The 21,223-nt window shown below is 37.8% G+C and overlaps 1 protein-coding gene across 12 annotated transcripts in view; it reads left to right on the top strand.

Moving 5' to 3' along the window:
• ATP2B1 (ATPase plasma membrane Ca2+ transporting 1) overlaps nucleotides 1-20,724 on the top strand; it is a 64,183-nt gene extending 43,459 nt beyond the window's left edge. For 7 of the 12 annotated variants that reach the window (XM_053407550.1, XM_053407544.1, XM_053407543.1 and 4 more), the window contains 17 exons: nucleotides 52-195; nucleotides 2,731-2,769; nucleotides 4,196-4,351; nucleotides 4,529-4,743; nucleotides 5,161-5,403; nucleotides 6,920-7,161; nucleotides 8,334-8,571; nucleotides 9,587-9,766; nucleotides 9,851-9,938; nucleotides 10,324-10,430; nucleotides 12,368-12,559; nucleotides 12,764-12,977; nucleotides 13,162-13,373; nucleotides 14,319-14,426; nucleotides 14,911-15,093; nucleotides 15,411-15,497; nucleotides 19,184-20,724. In XM_053407550.1, coding sequence (XP_053263525.1) covers nucleotides 52-195; nucleotides 2,731-2,769; nucleotides 4,196-4,351; nucleotides 4,529-4,743; nucleotides 5,161-5,403; nucleotides 6,920-7,161; nucleotides 8,334-8,571; nucleotides 9,587-9,766; nucleotides 9,851-9,938; nucleotides 10,324-10,430; nucleotides 12,368-12,559; nucleotides 12,764-12,977; nucleotides 13,162-13,373; nucleotides 14,319-14,426; nucleotides 14,911-15,093; nucleotides 15,411-15,497; nucleotides 19,184-19,498 — 2,963 coding nt within the window. In that variant the 3' untranslated portion in view covers nucleotides 19,499-20,724. Of the gene's footprint in view, nucleotides 1-51; nucleotides 196-2,730; nucleotides 2,770-4,195; nucleotides 4,352-4,528; nucleotides 4,744-5,160; nucleotides 5,404-6,919; nucleotides 7,162-8,333; nucleotides 8,572-9,586; nucleotides 9,767-9,850; nucleotides 9,939-10,323; nucleotides 10,431-12,367; nucleotides 12,560-12,763; nucleotides 12,978-13,161; nucleotides 13,374-14,318; nucleotides 14,427-14,910; nucleotides 15,094-15,410; nucleotides 15,580-19,183 lie in introns of all 12 variants that reach the window. The other 5 variants (XM_053407554.1, XM_053407551.1, XM_053407552.1 and 2 more) reach the window with 5 other exon arrangements.
• The last annotated feature ends 499 nt before the right edge of the window (nucleotides 20,725-21,223 follow it).

Here is a 21,223-nt window from a genome sequence, read left to right as displayed (position 1 = left end):
TAGCAGAAGTCTCTGGAACTTTTCATGAATATGAATGCTTTCACATTTCAGGTACTCATGTAATGGAAGGTTCTGGACGAATGGTAGTTACTGCTGTAGGTGTAAACTCACAAACTGGAATTATCTTTACCTTGCTTGGTGCTGGAGGTGATGAAGAAGAAGAAAAGAAAGAAAAAGAGAAAAAGGACAAGAAAAGTAAGCATGAAGTTTTGGACGGACTTTAGAGATACATTTTGTAGTTGGCTTCTCTTCTGTAAGAATGTCTGCAAGTGGTGTTGACCATGCAGAAGGACAATGTAGGCAGGTACAAAATAACTACATAGAACTCCTGCTTCCACTCATTCCATTGTCCAAGCGGGTAAGTTTGAAAATTAAATAGTCAATTTTATCTCTGAACTTTCAAGTTAACATTCCCAACTTGCTTCAGCTGACACTTCATTACTCACTTAATACAATCACTCAAGTGCTCTTAACAGTATCACAAAAATAGGATGTGTTAAGTGAGGCCTGTCTGATATTAGTAAACTCCATAGATTATAGAGTGTTCCCTCTTTTATACTAAAGGAAAAAACATGAATGGTGTTTTTTTATATATTTGAAGAAAGGCCATATCATTTGTTGTGTCCCTTTTGAAGTTAACCCTCTCCTCTAGCCCCTGAGATTTTTTTATTTTTTATTTTGTAATACCTATATAGGTGGGTATAATACCACAGCTGCCATGGAGGACAATATTCAGATATTGTTTAAAATTACACTGCTTCACCTGGAAACTGATATTCACCTCTTTGGTTTGTATTGCACCTCATAGATGACCTGGCTCTAGCTCAGAAAAAGATTTTTTTTTAATGTGAGAACCTAATCAACACTGAGAAATCTCTCCACATTTACTTGAATTAATGTCAAACTCACCTTTACTAATCTTGATATGTCAGGACTTGCATTAATAGCAATACTATAATGTGAGGCGGTTTAGGGCTGTATGCACTCCATGCTTGTACTGCGTAAACCAGTAAAAGGAGTAGCAGAAGCATTTCTTCTCATTTCATTTGAACTATAGCTATAAAAGAATCTCATTTGTTATAATCATCCCCCACTTCCCCTGTTTATCATGAATAGAATAAAAACTCCTTGAGGTTGGGGGTAGAGGAAGATTTCAACTTTTGAGCTTATGACTACAGTGGTACCTTGGTTCTCAAACTTAATTGGTTCTGGAAGTCTGTTCCAAAATCAAAGCATTCCAAAACCAAGGCGCACTTTCCCATAGAAAGTAATGCAAAATGGATTAATCCATTCCGACTTTTAAAAACAAACCCTAAAACAGAAATTTAACATGAATGTTACTATCTAACAAGACCACTGAGCCATAAAATGAAAGCAATAATAATGTTCTGTACTATAAAATAAATAAGACAGTATTGTAGATGATAAAAATTAAAAAAAAAATCTTACCTGCACTGACGATAGTCATTGTTTGGATGGGAGGCTTTTATCCATTTCCGCAGTCACACAATCAATCAATCAATCAATCAATCATAAAACGAAAAACAAGCCACAGTCACAAAAGTGAAAAAGCCACAAAAACACAAAAACAAAAGCACCAAATATCACCTCAGAACACTGCAATCAGAAACGGAAGGCTTTAATTACAATGGGGGGGAGAGAACTTAAATTAGTTGTGCAAGGGTAAAACAGGATAAAAAAACATTATTACATTATTCAATTTGCCACACAAGGGTAAAACGGGATGAAAAAATCCTTAATTACTATGCGCGGGACTCAAATGAGCTGCACAACAGTGAAAACGGAAGCTTAGGAGCATGTTCGGCTTCCGAGGCAAAGTTTGAAAACCGGAACACCTACTTCTGGGTTTGTAGCGTTCGGGTTCTGAGTTTGGGAACTAAACTGTTCGAAAACCGAGGTACCACTGTACATATGTATTGTAAGCTTACATATGAAACTAATCACCTTCCAGCTCCTGTCACAATGTTCAGAGGCATAAAGTTCCCCCAAAACATGGCACCTCTGAACAGTTGAACACTGTTACATTTAAAGAATTGCAGGCTTGTTCTAAGTGAAATTAAACCTGAACATTCCAACTGTCTTCTGAAACACATTGGGATCTACACCTTACTATCAAGCAGGACATAATTCTAAATGTGTCATTAGCAATTATGTCAAGTTTTTAATATTTAATACTGGGCACAGGGAGAGCTGAACTTCATGGGGAACATTGCAGGAGATTTAACCCTTTCTTTCACAGCCACAGTTGAAATGAAAATTGCCCCCTGCCACCAGTAGTGTCAATGGGAGCTTTTTTTCTTAAAGTGAATGGGGTGTGAGGAAGGATCTTTATTGATATAATGACTGGGGAGGGAAGGGTTAAGCCACAGTTCCCTGCATGCTGTGATCCTGGTGGCTATCAGCCCCTTTCCCAACCCTGGCATTTAAAAGAACCTGATTTAGTTGCTATAATACATATCTTTTTAGATTGGTATGCATCCCTGAAGTCCAGAAAACTACTCAATTACTGTGAAAGAACCTGGTCCAGCACAGCAATAAACACTTACGCAGACTTCGCAATTATAAGAGAAATTATAAACAGTCTCCTCTTCACGCTGTTGGTGCAGGAATGCCCTTTAAGACTAGATAATTGAGCAGAATATCTCATTATCCAAATCTAAAAGTGCTTTGATCCTAGATTTCTAAAAACAACTATTTTTTTATTGGCAGGTAAAAAACAAGACGGGGCTATTGAAAATCGTAACAAAGGTAATTAACAGTACTTACAACATTAACTTGATTTTTTGAGCAAGCCGGATTAACCATAACTTTTAGGCAAAAGTTGTGCATCACATTCTAAAACTATACATAGCTTAATCTTGCATCTAATATATGTAACTTGCCCTCACAATCTTATGCTAGGATATATGGAACTGATGGGATTCAGCAAATGCACCCTGTCAGTGGAAGCGCTGCGTAAGGACTTCCACTTGCACAATGGAACCTTCTCCCCTTTCTGCTGTCTGTACCCAAAAAAATTGGCTGGGGGTGGTGGCCCAGGAGAACCCTTAGAACAGCATGTGAAGGGAAGGGAGGAACTATTGTTCCTTATGGCAAGCTGCTTGTTAAAGCACAACATTGAATTCCTCCCATATTCTTAAATATGTTTAAGAGATTGAAAAGGGACCACAGGCTCATGTGCTCCTTCCTCCAACACAGAGCTTAAACTGCAGTTAAGAATTCGATCTGTGCCAATATTCACCAAAGTTAAAGCTAAGCTGGACTTTTGCTTAATACGGAGTTCTAGCTGGGGTTCCAAGTGACTCACTCTCAGATGTGGCGGAGTGAAGGATGTAATTCTGAGGCCTCCTCTCAATCTGACCATGGTTTTATAGCAAGTCCAAACCAGTTGATAGTCTGAAAAGTCAGTATTCTATTGCCGTGTTCTGTGAGGGTATAGTACTGTTCTTATAAATGCAGGATTGTGTCTGCAAATGGCAGCCCACTGTCACTTTCCCTCAGTGTACTTTCCCCGTCTCTGCTTGTGATGTCCAGTCAGTTTCAGCAACAGACCCATGTTTAATATCACAAGGCATTGTGCTGTAATAAGTCTATTTCTCAAAGCAATTTCTTTCATTCTCTGTGGCCTGAGATGCAAATAACTGTATCCAGTTCTTTGTTTGCCATGGACCCCTCTCTCATGCACCCCAACCCTGTGGAGTACTCAGGTAAGAAGGGCAATGAGTAGTGCCCTTCGTCATTGTGTTGGACATGTGCAGAATGCTGTTTGTCTTTGTCTCAGCAGGAATAAAGAGAACTCCACTAAACACCCCTTGAGTTCTCTGAACAGGAGAAAAACTTGGGGGAAAGGATGCATGTATGCCTTCCCCCTGCATTTGACATGTGCCTAAAGCTAAGCAAACACCATTCCTTTTCCTAGAGTTTTCTGTAGTTTGCAGAATTTGGGTAACAGGATTTTTGTTGGAGGCATGCAAAACAGGCAAACATGGAGTAGGGAGTCACTTGGTCACATAAGCCAGTCTTGCTATCTATTCTTCACCCCTTTAATTTCAGAATATTAAATACATGCTGCTCTAGATATAGAATAAATGTCAATGACTAAATCTTTAATTTGAGGTTTACTCTATAGTGTTAGGAGCGGTGGTTTATCTATTATTTCCCCCCTTAAACTTAGCAAAAGCTCAGGATGGTGCAGCGATGGAAATGCAGCCCCTAAAAAGTGAAGATGGTGGTGATGGAGATGACAAAAAAAGAAACAATATGCCCAAGAAAGAAAAATCAGTTCTTCAAGGAAAGCTCACTAAGCTAGCAGTTCAGATTGGCAAAGCAGGTATGGCTTATTTAGTGTTCATCCTTAATGCCAGATTCTTAATGAACAAGCATTCAACTGTAGATCTTTTCTCAAACTTAACTTTGTATTAAAATTTTGAAATGAGTTTTTGAGACCTATTTTTAGAGTTTTGTCAATAATATGAATGATTAACTGGTTCTCATCTCTTCCTAAAAGGATTGCTGATGTCTGCAGTCACAGTCATCATTCTTGTATTATATTTTGTAATTGATACCTTCTGGGTCCAGAAACGTCCTTGGCTTGCTGAATGTACACCAATATATATTCAGTACTTTGTAAAGTTCTTTATCATTGGTGTTACTGTCCTGGTTGTGGCAGTTCCAGAGGGTCTTCCACTTGCAGTTACTATCTCACTGGCCTACTCTGTAAAGGTATGTGTGAGAAACCTATGCTTTTGTATGGTAGTACATTATATAGTATATATGTTCATAGATGTTTTTCCTAAGAAACTGGATCAATTAAATGTTTTTGAATGGTTTATCTGCTTGTTCTGTTGGTTTGTTCTGCATCAACCTATCTTTACAAACACTGTGGTCATAAAGTAATCACTCAGCATTAAATGTAACTCTTCCAAACACAAGGAATATGCTTGTTAAAATAACCCTTACAGTCGATGCATCTGTCAATTGATTTTATCTTTACCCTCTGGGTACTAATTATAAAGCTTAAATATGGGATATCCATTGAATATTAATTATTGAGGAATCTCAACCTCAGCATGCACAATGACAAGTGAATTCTAAAAATGTGTTTAATGCTGTTAGACTGACTTAATCACTTTTTTATAGAAAATGATGAAAGATAATAACTTGGTCAGACATCTGGATGCTTGTGAAACAATGGGAAATGCAACAGCCATTTGCTCAGATAAAACAGGAACATTGACAATGAACAGAATGACGGTAGTCCAAGCTTACATCAGTGAAAAACATTATAAAAAAATTCCTGAGGCACAAGCTATTCCTGAGAAAACCTTGTCATACCTTGTAACAGGAATCTCTGTAAACTCTGCTTATACTTCCAAAATCTTGGTAAGTGTGTATTGGAAACTATTGATTCAGTGGTAGAGTTAAAGCATCTCCCATTGAAACAATAGGTCTCATAACTTTTGAAGGATTGTTCTCATTTAAATTCTTCAGAGTTCTATAATAAACATGTTTACTAAAGTCATATATGTCATATATGTACATTACTGAAAGATTACTAAGCTGATGGGAAAGCTTTGATCCTTCTGAATAACTATTGGGAATATACCATATTTTTTCGTGTATAAGACTAGGGTTTTTTACCAAAAAATTAGGTTTAAAATTGGGGCTCGTCTTATATACGGGTAGTGCTGAGGGGTGTTTTCTTAATTTGGAGTCCCCAAAAATAGGAGGCGTCTTATACATGGGGAAGTCTTATACACGGAAAAATACGGTAATTAAAATGAATGTTAATATGATATTTGAGCTTCCTTGGCTAAATAATTTTTTGGCATTTGGTTTTTGAAATGCCAAATGGCTCTACATTGCTCTTCTCAGCTCTAATGCATTTTGAGTTGAAATGTATTTCCTGGGATAGAGCAATAACAATAAAAGCATAATAATAATAATTTAAAAGTTTGTCTATTTTCTGGATAAAATAACATCAATTAATTCTGAAACTGATAATTTTATGCCTCGGCTTACTTAATTCATGGCTTAATTAGTTCAAATTTCTCAAGTACTAATGTATATGATGTACTGAAACTGTTCTGGAGTCACAAAGTTTCACTTGTCATTTTAGCTTTCTTGTCCTTTCAGTATTTTATCTGTTGCTCTGATTGGGAAGAGCAGTGAAATATGCAAGAATTGCCTTAGCAGACTCACCAAGCCAAACACCAACCATTCTCTGTGTGGCCTGACAGTGCTCAACACCCCCTGTTTTTGCAGTCTCAGGTAGGCAGCAAAAACAAGTTTATTGAGCAGCTTACAGAGCATGGTTAGTGAATTGAGTTTGGCTTTATGTGTTGTATTATGCAGGCCCACATACCTGCAAACTAGCAGTTGTACTGATTTAAGGACATGTTTACAAATGACACTATCCTTTATTTTTGTTTGGCCTTGGTAAAAGGGCCATTCCATGCTGAACACCAAACTACAAATGTGTCTCTGTGTCTTGCCTGGTATTGAAATGTGCACCTGACCTTTCTCGTTGCACCATTATCCTGCCAGTCTGTAAGAACTGACCCTCAGTTACTCATTGAGTCTAATTTAACAGCTTTCTAAGAACTAATATGACTCCTGAAATTGTCTCTGACTTTTAGTGCTTTTGCTCTGACTTGAGAAGACAAATTAGTAATATAAATTTTTCTATTGGTTGCACTTTATGAACATTAAACTGCCCCTAAGCAGTGACATATTCTTTAAAGAGGTGTGTAAGCTAAAATTTGCATCCAGTTTCAGCATATAACTTGCAAACCTTCAGCGTATGATTTCTGAGATGCTGAATTCTAAGCTGCTGCCTATTCCTTATTTCCTTGAACCAGAAGCAAATTCCTTCTCAAGGGTTTATTCTGTCTTTCAGCCTCCTGAAAAGGAAGGTGGCTTGCCCCGTCATGTTGGTAATAAAACTGAATGTGCCTTGCTGGGACTGCTGCTGGATTTGAAACGAGACTACCAGGATGTTAGAAACGAAATACCAGAAGAGGCACTTTACAAAGTCTACACCTTCAACTCTGTTAGAAAGTCCATGAGTACTGTGTTAAAGAACTCTGATGGCAGTTTCCGGATATTCAGCAAGGGTGCCTCGGAGATAGTACTTAAAAAGCAAGTTAACTTTTTGTGGTCTCTTATCATGTAACGGTGTGATGAAATTCCTGAAATGGTACCTTCTGTTCCTTGGCTTTTAAGCACTGTATTTCTTCATTGTCCAAGTCAGGAGTTCTTAGAACTAGCTAATTTAGAAACCTTTCCTATAAGATGTTGGTATAGAGCTTGACCCAAACTTAAGCTAGTTACTTTCCAAGTCTTCGGTGAATACAAAGTTGCATTTTACTTTCATTAGTCATGTGATGCAATTACTACTTTTTGCTAGAGATTAGATATATAATCTTGTCGCTTAATCATAGAAACAGTGAAGTATTTCCTGCTCATCTTCCCTTTAAGATGATAGTTTTCATTATCTGCCTATTGAATGAAATGTATTCTTTTCTTACTTTTTAATTGCAAAGTTTGGTGGTCAGTGAGGGCAAACTTGTTCACATGGACTGGGTGAAAAGGGAGCTAGAAACAGTCATTTTGCTTTTGCAGTTCAGGCTATTGTGTACTTTATCTTACAGGTCACACTGAACTGATTGCGGAAGATAAGGGGGGGTCTGTAGGAAAACATGACAATTCAGCTCCTGAACAGTTCCCTCTTTTGTGAAGACTTGTAGAGTTGGCTTGTAGCCTTGACATTCTTGTGAATATATGAATATGCATTTTATGATCTGCTAAGCACTTACCCTATATATAAAATATGACAATGCCAGGACTACAGCACCTCTTACTGGAACGGATCTTGCTACTCTTCTGAGCCTTGTCCTAATGTTTTTAACATCTGAGTGAAAACCTTTCCCATTTTGGGTGCATTACCTTTGTTACTGCTGGGCTGTGAGATGCTGGCAAAGGGGAGCAGGATAAACTCCTGGGCGATACTCCTAGAACATGGTAGGAATGCCGTACTGTGAATCCCTCCCCCTCCCCCACTTTTGTGCCTTCGCTAGCCTTTACCTTCCCTATCGCCACCACCAAGCATTGGCATAAAAATGTTCTCATACTGGGAGGTGGGATGACAAGGCAACCATGTTCTTCATGAAATCTGTGCTGGGATGCATGTGTATCTAGCTGCTGCAAGATTTAGGAATATTTAATGTTAGCCCCAGAAAGTACCTGCAATGCAGATGACCTTTTTTATTGAATGTTCTGAATCTTGAAAATTGTTTCTATTTTGTTTTCAGGTGCTTCAAGATACTGAGTGCGAATGGTGAACCCAAAGTGTTCAGGCCAAGGGACCGTGATGATATTGTAAAAACTGTGATTGAGCCTATGGCCTCAGAGGGACTCAGAACCATATGTCTGGCATTCAGAGACTTCCCAGCTGGAGAACCTGAGCCAGAATGGGACAATGAAAATGACATTGTCACTGGGCTTACATGTATTGCTATTGTAGGCATTGAAGACCCTGTGAGGCCTGAGGTAGGCGGAAACTCTTCATTAAAGTGTGTTTTAGAACATTATTTGCTAAAGTAATAACTTAATGTTCTGCCAGTGTTTGGAAACAATGCCATACTTTACTTCGAAAACAGGTGTAAGCATGTCAAGGCATTAAAATAATTCCCGAGACCTAACATAACCAAATAAAGATAAATTCACATCTTCATTTTGATTGGCTTGAGTTCGATCTTCAAGTCCCTTTTGTGAGTGAAAAGTAACTTCTGCAGATGGTGTCATTTTTAGGGAAACATATCACATCCTGAATTTGTGTGAGGTGAGGTAGATCCCTCTGCCTCTTTAAGAACATGTCTTTATCCATGCTCCAATGCAATAGGTGGTGATGGTGGAAATCAGCTACTTTTTTAAAAAAAAAACCTAATTAAATACCCCAAATGAGAGAAATATTCAGTATAAACAGCATATGCTTTTAATCTAAAAGTTACTAGACATTTGCAGAATGTTTTTTCCTGCCCTGCTGATCAAGCTTAAGTCGTAGTTCTCTTAGATAGCAAGTGAACCCTCATAAGTAGTCTGCTGTGTTACAGGGTTTGATAACAAAACTTGTGTCAAATGTCTGAGAATTAGGCTTTGTCTCAAAATAGCAAGAAAAATTTTATACATTAGTTAAACAGGAGACTTCAGTCCCAGTCTCTCTCTCAGCCTTAAAACCTTTCAAAGATGGGACACCCAAATGTTTTTAGTAGTAAGTGCATTTAATAAGTTAACTGTAAGCCATAGGAGCTTAAGTGTTACAGGTGCCCAGTTGTTGCCATTAACACCCAAATATACATGATTATATTTGGAATATATGCCTAATAACATGATGATACAAAATTATCTATGGAACTGTGTTAAGCCAAATTATTTCAACTGAAGGACAATTTGAGATTAAGTAAGCAGGAGATTGGAGGGCAGAGAGTTGTGGATAAATAATGTTTCAAGCATGTCCATGTAGCAAAGCTTCTTCATAAACTTCTTTTTTCAAAATAAAAATTAGGTACCAGATGCAATAAAAAAATGCCAGCGTGCTGGTATAACTGTTCGTATGGTTACTGGTGATAATATCAACACTGCCCGTGCTATTGCTTTAAAATGTGGCATTTTGCATCCTGGTGAAGATTTCTTATGCCTAGAAGGCAAAGAATTCAACCGACGAATACGTAATGAAAAAGGAGAGGTAGGTTTGGTTAATATTATTCCCTTGAATTTTGGTTTTTGAAAGTTTGCTTAGTTATAAAGCTAATCTAAATTATCTTTGCAGATAGAACAAGAGAGAATAGACAAACTTTGGCCCAAGCTTCGTGTGCTTGCAAGGTCGTCCCCCACTGACAAACACACACTGGTAAAAGGTAAATAAGCATTCTCAAATAGAAGGGTTGACTATAACTGATTGCTTTCCTTTGGAGCGGGGAGAATAAACTTTTTATTTTAGCCCATGATACTTGTATTGATCATATCAATCCTGTATCTAGGGCTGTCAAGGTCATCCTTCAAATCTGTAACCCTGCTCTGCAGGCATTAAAGGGCAAAAATTTAAAGAGGTGTTAACCAAAGTATTTTAGAAAAGACTTGTCCAACCATTTAATCAAGGACATCTATTCACTGACTGGATAAAGGTCTTTAGGATCAGGAGGCCATATCTCTTCTTAATACGGTTAATATTAGGTCAAGGCCAAACAGCAGCTCATGATTTGTATTTTGATGGCAATTCATATATCTGTACTTCCATTTTAGGTATAATAGACAGCACAGTTTCAGAACAGAGGCAAGTTGTAGCGGTGACTGGTGATGGTACCAACGATGGTCCAGCATTGAAAAAAGCAGATGTTGGCTTTGCCATGGTAAGTTTAAACTTCTGTCTACTGATTTTGATAAGTGCTCCTTTGCTGAGCTGTACTGCCAGTTTTCATTGTGATGAACATTTGGATTTATACCAAAGATTGACTACATCTAACTTACACTCAGCAGTGGCAAGAGCAAAACTGATTGCAGCTCCCTTGGCTTTCTGTTAACCTTATTCTGAAATAACCTTGAAGAGGGAAACTGCATAAACTTACAATGTCCATATACAGGATTACACATGTATGAAAAGTGAAACAGGACTGCAGTTGGGTTCCCATCTGTTCACTGTGTCAGTTGGGATAGAAGCACAACTTGATAGAAGCACAACTTGATTTTTCAGTATATTATGTTGCAGCTTTCTTGGTGAAGTAACTTGTGTCTCTGAATCTAAAATCAAAAGTAGGAACCTGAAGCTATTAATGTGGAGATGGCACAATAAACCTATGTTTTGATAATACCAGCTAAAATAGCTGGGATTCTTAGTTTGTGTAAAGACATATAAAGCCATCATTGAGCATTCCGGGGGGCTGTTCTGAACGGATAGCGGGGGAAGAAGTGGAAAACGGAATGTGAAGAAAACCTCAGAGAGAAATTTTACTGTCGCTGCTTGAGGTCAGATTGTAGGAAACTCACTTTTGGCCATTTTAATCTGAAGCGTGCTGAGTCATGAGAAGTTAATGTGGTTCATGCTAAGCTGATACTACATTTGAGCATTTATTGCTGAGATCAGGTTTCTTCTGTTCCTTTTCCTTGTCATAGTGGAATTGTGCCACTGCAACTAAGATGAGTGTAGACTAGCTTATCTCTTTAGAATTTGGTGTCACTTACATGACGCTGAACCATGAATGCTTCTATGTGTGTGGTTCTTTTCTTTTGAGTCTGGTTCATTGATCATTCCAAGAAGTAGAAATGAATTGGTCTTGTTGCTCTTGTGGCAGGTGAAGCTTTAGATTCCCTCCATACCACTCACATATGTAGTAGCATTTTAAGGTTACCCTTCCTTTTTTAGTTGAAGTAGCTGTGTTGCTGCATAAGTAACATTCTTTATACTACCAACAGTTTTTAACACAAGCAGCTTTTCTGATTTTGTGGATCATAATCATTTGACACAAGTAGCTGACTACTTTCCTTGTTGGAATGATACGTAAGGGACCATGCCTAGATTCCAAAACCTATTGCTTTCCTCAGTTAGAACTTGTGGAATTTGCTTAATGTGAATGGAACATTCAGGAGCTGTGCTACTGTGCCACCTAGTGGCTTTGGAGGCTAACAAAAGAGGCTTTAGAGCGTCAGGCTATTTTCATCTAAGCAAAAAATGTGCAAAATATTGATAAAGGGCAAATGAAGTCAAAATGTGCCATTTCAGATACTTACATTGTGGGTTTATTGTACTGGAATAGCTTTAACTAGCTTATGTGCCATACTTCATCAGTAATCATCCCTAATGGGAACAGATGAAATTCACTTTCAAGATTTGTAGAGTCTATGCATTTCAATTCTGTAGTGAGTACGTTAGACTAAGACTCATTGAAATCAGACTTTCTTCCGCATGTGCAAAGGAATGGATTGCATGTTTTATTAAGTCAGTTAATATTAGTGCCAACAACTCTCTATCTCCAGATAGAAACCCGAACTAATAATTGTTGCAATTGATTTTTATATGCAAATGCTGACAGTGTCTAGCCTAAACAATTGGATATGACACAATAGTTATTCTTCTTACCATTTGATATTACTTAAACTCGCTATCAAGATAGTGCATCATAATAACAGCTTTTGTACTGAAATATATGTTAAAAGCAAAGGATGAGACCACTGGAAGATGGTAATTTTTGGACCAGTGTTTTCAAGACTTGTGTGTGCACTTTTTAACTGCAATGTGTATAGCTGGAATGTTGTTCATCATGTTGTGACTTTTGGGGGATTTTTCTTTCAGGGTATCGCTGGAACTGATGTAGCTAAAGAAGCTTCCGATATTATTCTCACAGATGACAACTTCACAAGCATTGTTAAAGCAGTTATGTGGGGCCGAAATGTGTATGACAGTATCTCCAAATTCCTTCAGTTCCAGCTTACTGTCAATGTAGTTGCAGTAATTGTTGCTTTCACAGGAGCATGTATTACACAAGTAGGTATTATGTGTTCATTTTCAACTAGTGAAAATGCACACTTTGTATAAACTGATGATATTAGCTTTTTAGAGTGAATTTACTAGATGTATTTTTAAAAGCACAGTACCAAACCTCAATGGAGAAAATATTTAACTGCTGCATGGCTTGTTGGTTTCTAGGATATTTGTGTTGATGTATTAGGAAATGTATCGTTTTTGTAGGATTCTCCACTTAAAGCTGTTCAGATGTTATGGGTAAATCTCATAATGGACACACTGGCTTCGCTTGCCTTGGCAACGGAACCACCCACAGAAGCTCTCTTGCTGAGGAAGCCTTACGGTAGAAATAAACCTCTCATCTCGCGAACAATGATGAAGAATATTCTGGGCCATGCTTGCTATCAGCTTGTGGTTGTCTTTACACTCCTGTTTGCTGGTAAGAATTCTAGATTCCTAAGCTTTAACTTTTTAGAAGCTAAGTGCTTGTTTTGTGACTGCTTCTCAAATAGCTATTTTATTTTTCAAATGAACTCTTCAGTATTTGATGTTTACATGGTAATGCCTTACATGAAAATCTAAATCAGCACGAGATACTGAGAGTGTTAATCTCCCCTTCACAGGTGAAAAAATATTTGACATTGATAGTGGACGGAATGCACCTCTTCACGCACCTCCTTCAGAGCACTATACTATTGTGTTTAATACATTTGTTATGATGCAGCTTTTTAATGAAATAAATGCCCGAAAAATCCACGGTGAAAGGAATGTATTTGAAGGAATTTTCAATAATGCTATATTCTGTACCATAGTTCTGGGCACATTTATTGTACAGGTGGGTTGGTTACTGAACTTACTTGATAAAGAATTTTTTACTTTTTGTTGCCAAAGTGTTTTTCTCTCTCTCTCTGTATATGTATATGTATATGTTAGGATACAGCATCCTTAGCAGGTCTAACATAGTATGTAATTTGACTGACATCTTTAGAAATGCTTTAAATTTGGAGATAAAATACAGGTGACAGTTAAGGTCCTTATCTCTGCCCATGAATTCATAGGTCCAACATGATCAGTTAAAACAACTTTGTTTGGAAATCTTGTGACTTAAATCCAGCTTCTAATTTCACAATTAGATGGGCATTATATTTGCATGTTAGATAAGATTGAACTTTTGACTCTGATCCTGTCTGCTGTCAACTAAAGCTAAGTGTATCCATCTAAGAATGTGGCAGAATTAGTAATTAGTGTTGTGGATACCTGCACTGGAGTGTTAAATATGTTTGTATGGTTCCAAAAAAATGAATGACTTCTCCCAGAACTGCCCTGGTAACTGCCCCTTAAAATGCAAATAATGCACATTCATAGTTTGTAGTGATTTTTTTACTTCATTGCATTTTTCTTCCACCCATCTTCCCAAAGGAAACCTAGGGCAATGTACATACAATCCGACATAATAATATAAAATATTAAAGTACCAATATAAAACTATAATTAAACAATAACATTCCAGGAAGCAGAGATAAAAATATCACCCCATCACAGTTTCCCAGGGGCTTCACAAATCGTGACCTAGCTGTCTACCAAAAGATGCCCGTGATGGCGACAAACAGTAGACCAGATGCATTGGCAGAAGCAAGCTTCTGGGGGGCTCTAAAAATCCAACAGAAAAATAGCTCAGAGTTTTATTTTCGGAATAGACGGGTCAAATATTTGGTGCAGCATAGCCAGCACCGACTTTTAAAAATAAAGTTGTGATAATATTTGTGATTTTTCTTAACAGATCGTCATTGTGCAGTTTGGAGGAAAACCTTTCAGTTGTTCAGAGCTTACAGTAGAACAGTGGCTCTGGTCAATTTTTCTAGGAATGGGCACACTTCTCTGGGGCCAGGTAAGAAGCAACAGCTTTTTGTGCAGTTCACTTGTGGGAATTATCAGTGCTTCTGTTTGAAAAAAATATGTGTGTGTACATCCTACACTCCTCCTATAGCAAGTGTGGTTTCCCCACCTGTAAGCAACTTGCTCCATTACTCCCACTTTGAAGTTTTGTAGGGAACTGTCAACTGAGTGGCACAGTTAAATGCAGCCAGCAATCTCTTTTCCTGCTGCTGTGAGTTGTCGGTTACTTAGCTGCCTTGGCTGCATCTATTGCTGTTTTGCTTGCTACCTACTGTTTGCCATAGACTCCTTTATCTCCCTGCAGCCCAGTTAGTCACTGTATGTTCTGCTTTGTTAGAAAAGAAGGTTTCAAGTAAATGTTGTGGTCGGTGGGTGGGAAATCTCAGTTGTTTATCTGGAATTCCCAGAATTCCTCAGCACAGCTTGTGTTATAATTAGCTTTGACAAGCCTGTTAACTTCTTTCTCATGATTGTAGTTGATATCAACAATTCCAACCAGCCACTTGAAATTCCTTAAAGAAGCTGGTCATGGAACCCAGAAGGAAGAGATTCCAGAAGAAGAGTTGGCAGAAGATGTAGAGGAGATTGATCATGCTGAAAGAGAACTGCGGCGTGGTCAGATATTGTGGTTTAGGGGCCTAAACAGGATACAAACTCAGGTATGGTCTTGGAACAGGTAGGAGATGGTGAGGGATGAGGGGGTTATAAATCTTCCCGTTGTTCTTGCCATTGGTTGGGGGGTAGCTATAAACGGTGTGACTGAACTCTTTGCTATGTGGTCAAATGGTTGGCTCTTTAATCCCTCAAATTCCTTCTTTACTTCATCTCTAAATGCGCCTCTTGCTTCTTTACCTGCTCTATAAAAGTGCCTTTTTTTTTCTTTACTTTTTTATATGTTTTATAGATGGGATGCTCCTTTCTCTTGTTCTCTCTCTCTCTTGCTGAGCAAGCTGTCACAATCTCTGATTCCTTGCAGATGGATGTAGTGAATGCTTTCCAGAGTGGAACTTCTATTCAGGGGGCTCTAAGGCGGCAACCTTCCATCGCCAGCCAGCATCATGATGTAACAAATATTTCTACCCCTACACATGTAGTGTTTTCCTCTACTACTTCTACTACTACTACTGCTTCTACTACTGTGGGGTGTGAGTGCGTGTTCCTAAGTGCATGAAATTAACATTTCCTAATTCACACACCTAACGTTTCATTCTCTTCTTCAGTCCTTAAATTCATCGTTAAGACTTTTCATACTTTTTCTCACAAAATGGAGTCCTCGAAACCCTTTTTTTTCGTAGAGGGCTACAACACAGGTGGAACAGTTGCAACTATTGATTTACAATGAAAGCTGTGAGCCTGCACATATTGTGCCTTGATTCTTGCAGAGGGGAGTTTAAAAATTATTCAGGAAACCGTTATAAATATTTGAGTATATGCCTTCAAGAATGACTGTTTGCAGGAAGATATACAATACAGTTCATTTAAATGTTTAAATCTGGCAAATGTAAGTAACTGGCTTTTACATCCTTGCTAAAAGGAAGTACAAAACTTGAATTACAACTTTGGTATAGCTAGCTTAGTTATATTGAAAGTAACAACTTCAATTTGCAAATCCAACTTTAAAAATCCATGTTGGGCATAACTCATGCATAAAATATTGAGGGTTCATCATTTTGTAAGAGTAAATTAAGTAATTTAATAATAATTATTAATATTATTTATATACCGCCCATCTGGCTAGGTTTCCCCAGCCACTCTGGGCGGCTTACAGCACATAAAAAATTGTAAAACATTAGACATGAAAAATTTCCTGATATAGGGTTGCCTTCAGATATCTTCTAAAAGTCAGATAGTTTTTTATTTCCTTGACATCTGATGGGAGGGCATTCCACAGGGCAGGTGCCACTACCAAGGCCCTTTGCCTGTAGCTTTGCTTCTCTCAGTGAGGGAACCACCAGAAGGCCCTCGGAGCTGGACCTCAGTGTCCAGGTTGAACGATGGGGGTGGAGACGCTCCTTCAGGTATACTGGGCCGAGGCCGTTTAGGGCTTTAAAGGTCCACACCAACACTTTGAATGTGCTCGGAAATGCACTGGGAGCCAATGTAGGTCTCTCAGGACCGGTGTTATATGGTCTTTGCAGCCACTCTCAGTCACCCGTCTAGCTGCCGCATTCTTTCTTTTACATGGGATATCCTTCAAAGTTGCAGGAGTTCAGTTACTTACTGAGACTTGAAACTAAATATTTTCATTAATTCAAAGTAGTTGTTTCAAGTCTGTTATTTATATCAGGTAATTTGATGCATTTTGCCCCCTAGGTTATCTTGGCAACTATTTGTAAACCTCAGTTTGGTTACTTCTTCAGCTTTCTTCTTCTTGTGCCTTTTTCACCCACACTATTGCCATTGTATGTGCTAACTGCCCTCTAAAATTAGTAATACTTTAAGATGGAAAGGAGGTAACTTAGAACTTTAAATACTTGGGTTAAAATACCTCAAGCACATGTAAGCACAATCTCTAGCCAACTTTGAAAAATACTTGGAAATGGAAAAGTGGATGTTCTCTCCCCCTCCCCCCCAAATAATGAAAGTGCCTGGTGGGTTTTTTGTTTTCAAAATAACAAAGGTGCCTCATTACATTGACATTGACCTGAGAAATCTTTCTTAGAAATACCGCTTCTCATGAAGTATTTGAGTGGCATGAAAGAGGGATGATACCCATAGAAATGGAAAGGGCCCCACAGGCTTGTTTGCAAACTCTTGTAGTAAGAGGAAGTTTTCTTTGTCTGCAGCTATTGTCTTGATGTTGTGAGATTTGTATGTTTTTGGATCCCGATCCAAGAGTTTTATGTGCTTGAATTTCAGTATGTTTCAAACATCAAACTTATAGAAATTACATGAAATATTTGACTAACACCAGATATTTCAAAAATAAGTAGAAATGGTATGTCCATAACACTGAAAGTGTAGGGGTGAGCAATTATTTCTGTTGCTTCCTATCGATAGTTTGGTGACGATCTCTTTTCTGTGAATGGGGTGCCTTGTCTTTCCCAGTAGACCAGTCTAAATCCATTTGGTGGTCTTTTGGCCTCCACATGCTGCTTAGCCCTATATGAATACTGATACAGAAGTCCAGGAATAAAAATGCATGCAAACTCACATGTACACAGCATGCTTGCTGCTGTTCGTGTATTGAAAGGTAACACCTCTTTCCAATATAGATCTTTTAAAATGGTCTGCAGTTGACTTCTGCCTAGTAGTTTTGATGCATTAGCTCAAGAATTTTTTTTTCTTCGACTTACTTTTCTTCTGATAGCAAAGGAAAGCTTGTCGTGTTGGAAATGCAGAATTTTAGTGCAACATAGAGGGTGGGCCGACTGGGGTATGAGATTCTTTTATGAACAGGCATATCACAAGATTAGAATATAAACATTGAGGAGGAAACTTGCACAAGTCCCTTCCATGAAACAAACTGATAATGTGAATAGATCATGTAAACATTCTTTTCGCATAAGTTGTCTGACACATTTTGACCTAGCATTTGGTTAGCTAAGGAGGCGATGCTTCAGAAAACTATAATCCTACTAAAAAGAAGTTGTTATGGATTTTTAAAATTGTTTATGTTTAAAATAGAATCTTGCCCCTTGGTTCTATATGTATTCTGACTAAAGAATGTGTGTTGTGGCATTCCATTTGTAATGAGGATGCTTTCATAAATGTCAAAGTTACGTGCAGATGGTTTATTTTCATAGCAGAAAAGTTATAATATGAAATGTCATCATGAGATTACGATTTAGAAGATAGCATTACATTCATACCTGTTCACAGTATTAAACTTCATTTGACAAACTGAGATGTACAAATTCCTTTCACTGTAGCCTTTTCACTGTAAAACAAAATGAGCTGCAAAAAATATTGGAGGTCTTTTATCACTGCCCTTTTCAGTTGTTTGGAAGACAGTTACACTATAGAGTTTATGAAGGTTAAAATCTGTATTCATAAATCATGGACCAGCTGTTTCATCTGTTCTGGTGTCATTTGAATGTGACTGTAATGCTTGTGTGTATGTAATATGGTTGAAATACATGATGTGTGGGGGAACAAATAACTGCCTCTTACGGATAGTATTTTATAGTATTTATATTTGTATTTCTTCTTGATTCTGCAAACTGTGATACAAATGACTATGCAAGTGTTCTGTGTGGTATATACTCAAATATTTACATTTGTAAAGGTTTTTTTTCCCTTTCTTGATATTAGAAAGAATGTCAGCAATTTTGACACTGCTTACTATTGACTTATTCATACTTGGACACTCCATAAATCCAGGAGACACCATAATTCCCAGCATGATTGAAAAGTAACTTCCAAAATTCCTGCCATCTTTATGGTTTCAGAAGTCTAATGTTTTACTCATTTAAATTGGAGTAGATTTTTCAGATTGGCTTAAAATATATATATATTTATCGCTTAGCCCATGTTTAATTTATAAGTGCAGCATCAGTTCAGCTTTGTAGGGTTTTGCATTTTTTACAGGGCACTTGACATTTTTATTCCTACTGAAGCCTGGCAGTGCTCTCCTGAAATGCTCTTCCATTTTTATTTTTATTTTCACAGTCTATTGCAAGTTCCACTGCATTACATACAAATTCAGTTCACTCATGTCTAGCTGTCTGTGGATTCAAACCCATAAAAACCGTATTCCCTTTAGAACAATCTGCTGTATACTGACATTTACACTTTTCATCCTTGCAGATCCGAGTGGTGAATGCATTTCGTAGTTCATTATATGAAGGATTAGAAAAACCTGAGACACGAAGTTCGATCCACAATTTTATGACGCATCCGGAGTTTAGCATAGAAGATTCTGAGACTCATATTCCCCTTATTGATGATACCGATGCTGAAGATGATGCTCCAACGAAACGAAACTCCACTCCTCTTCCACCCTCTCCCAACAAAAATAACAATGCGGTTGACAGTGGAATTCATCTTACAACAGACTTGAACAAGTCTGCTACCTCTTCATCCCCAGGGAGCCCACTACATAGTTTGGAAACATCACTCTGATTGTAAGCCGAATGTTAATACATTAGCTGCATTGTAAAGAAACAAATTGAAACTGGGTCTTCTCACTCACTGAGATGGGCAAGATGGTATTCTTGTCTTGGACTTCAACAAGAAGATATACTTGTACGAATGTAGATTTATTTTTTTAAAAAAAGCTTTCTGCCAGACTTGAGGGTGCTTTTTTGGGGGTGGGAGTAATAATGAACTCTGACAGATAAACAGTAACTTGGTTTAAGTGACCTGTGGATCATCAGCTGTACTTAAAAATGGCCCTTAAGAATGTCTTAGCGGAGCTTTCGTTTCTTGTTCCTTTTCGAGGAGAGGTCTGGAAAGGGCAAGGGAGCTCTGGATCACTGAATTGATGATGATGATTTTTCATTTCTGCTGTTGGCTGTTAATAATTTGGATTATTTATGTTTATAAATGATACAGATCTGTTTACAAGGTTTGTAGATACTTTTTTGTTCCTGTTCATAGATGGGAAGCTTCCTTATAAATGATGCAGAAAATATTAGTCCATCAAATACTGCTGTATTTTCAGGAAAGGGTGTTTCTATTGAAACTGTACTAAATTTTTGCCTGCAACTTACCTTGTTAAATATTGTAGATAAAATTGCTACTACTAATAGCCAAATAGGTAACACTAATGCTTTGTAAAAACAAAAAACAGGAAAAAAAACCATGAGCAGTGGTGTTCTGATGAAGTTATGGCCTCTGTCCTAATTAGTTTCTTAAACATTTACTACTTAATGGTTTTGAAGCAACTGTAAAAATTTAAAAATTGAGAAACTTACTGAATAACTTCTGTTCAGAATTTAGTAGAGGATTGTTTAATGCAGGACAATGTGATGGAAGTTGCTTGAAATACTTTTGTTATCTCAGGCAAAATGGATTAAATCAAAATACATCAGAACCTTAGTCCTTTTTGTTTTTGTCTAAACACAGTAGCTTAGTGCTGTCTTGGTGAACTGTGAGTGAAGCTGTTTATTTTTTCTGATCTTTAGTATCTTTACAGCATGAGGGCTGCTGGCATTTGGAAAGTCATGAGTAGGTAGCATAAATGTTTTCTTTTTGTTTTGAAATTCATTTGTAAAAAAATAAATAAATCGGCCCTTTTGTTAAAATAAATATGCGGCAATGTTTTTTACAGGATTCAGCATCTTTACAAATTGTTGTTTTTTTAATAGATTTTGGTGGCTTCGTTGAGAATGAAGTTAATGAAAGTTTTTCCAAAAAAAATACACTGGGTGATATCCAACAGTGTCAGTCCGCTTTTTGCAAGTGAGTCTTGCTTGTGTGATAGGACTTGAAACTTCACCATTCTCTTCTCCCCCTGCATGCCCCCAGAATCTGCCCCATAGAATTAGGGGTCCCAGTGGAGCAGCTTGAGGGGGCATGGGAGGTGGCTACAAGGGAAGGGGAAGTCCTGTCTCATGTTCACTGGTGCAGTGCTGAATATCACTCATTGTTCTCAATGAGATTTGCGAATCAGGCTGGATATATTCTCAAGGCTTAAAGGTCTAAATATTGGCAGCAAAATGTGTTCTCCTATAAGGTTACCCATGACTACTTAAAAAAGGAAACCAGAATTCTTGGAAATAAAGTCAGGTGGCAAGTATTGACTATCCTTACAAAGCAGTTTTTTGGGGGGCCAAAAATAGTACAGGTAGCAAGAAGCTGGAAAACGTACACTTGAGTCTCTGAAAGCTGGATTTTTCTAAAAGC

The sequence above is a fragment of the Podarcis raffonei genome, chromosome 10 (genome assembly GCF_027172205.1).
Source record: "Podarcis raffonei isolate rPodRaf1 chromosome 10, rPodRaf1.pri, whole genome shotgun sequence".
NCBI lineage: Eukaryota > Metazoa > Chordata > Lepidosauria > Squamata > Lacertidae > Podarcis > Podarcis raffonei.
This window is presented reverse-complemented; position numbering and strand designations above follow the sequence as displayed.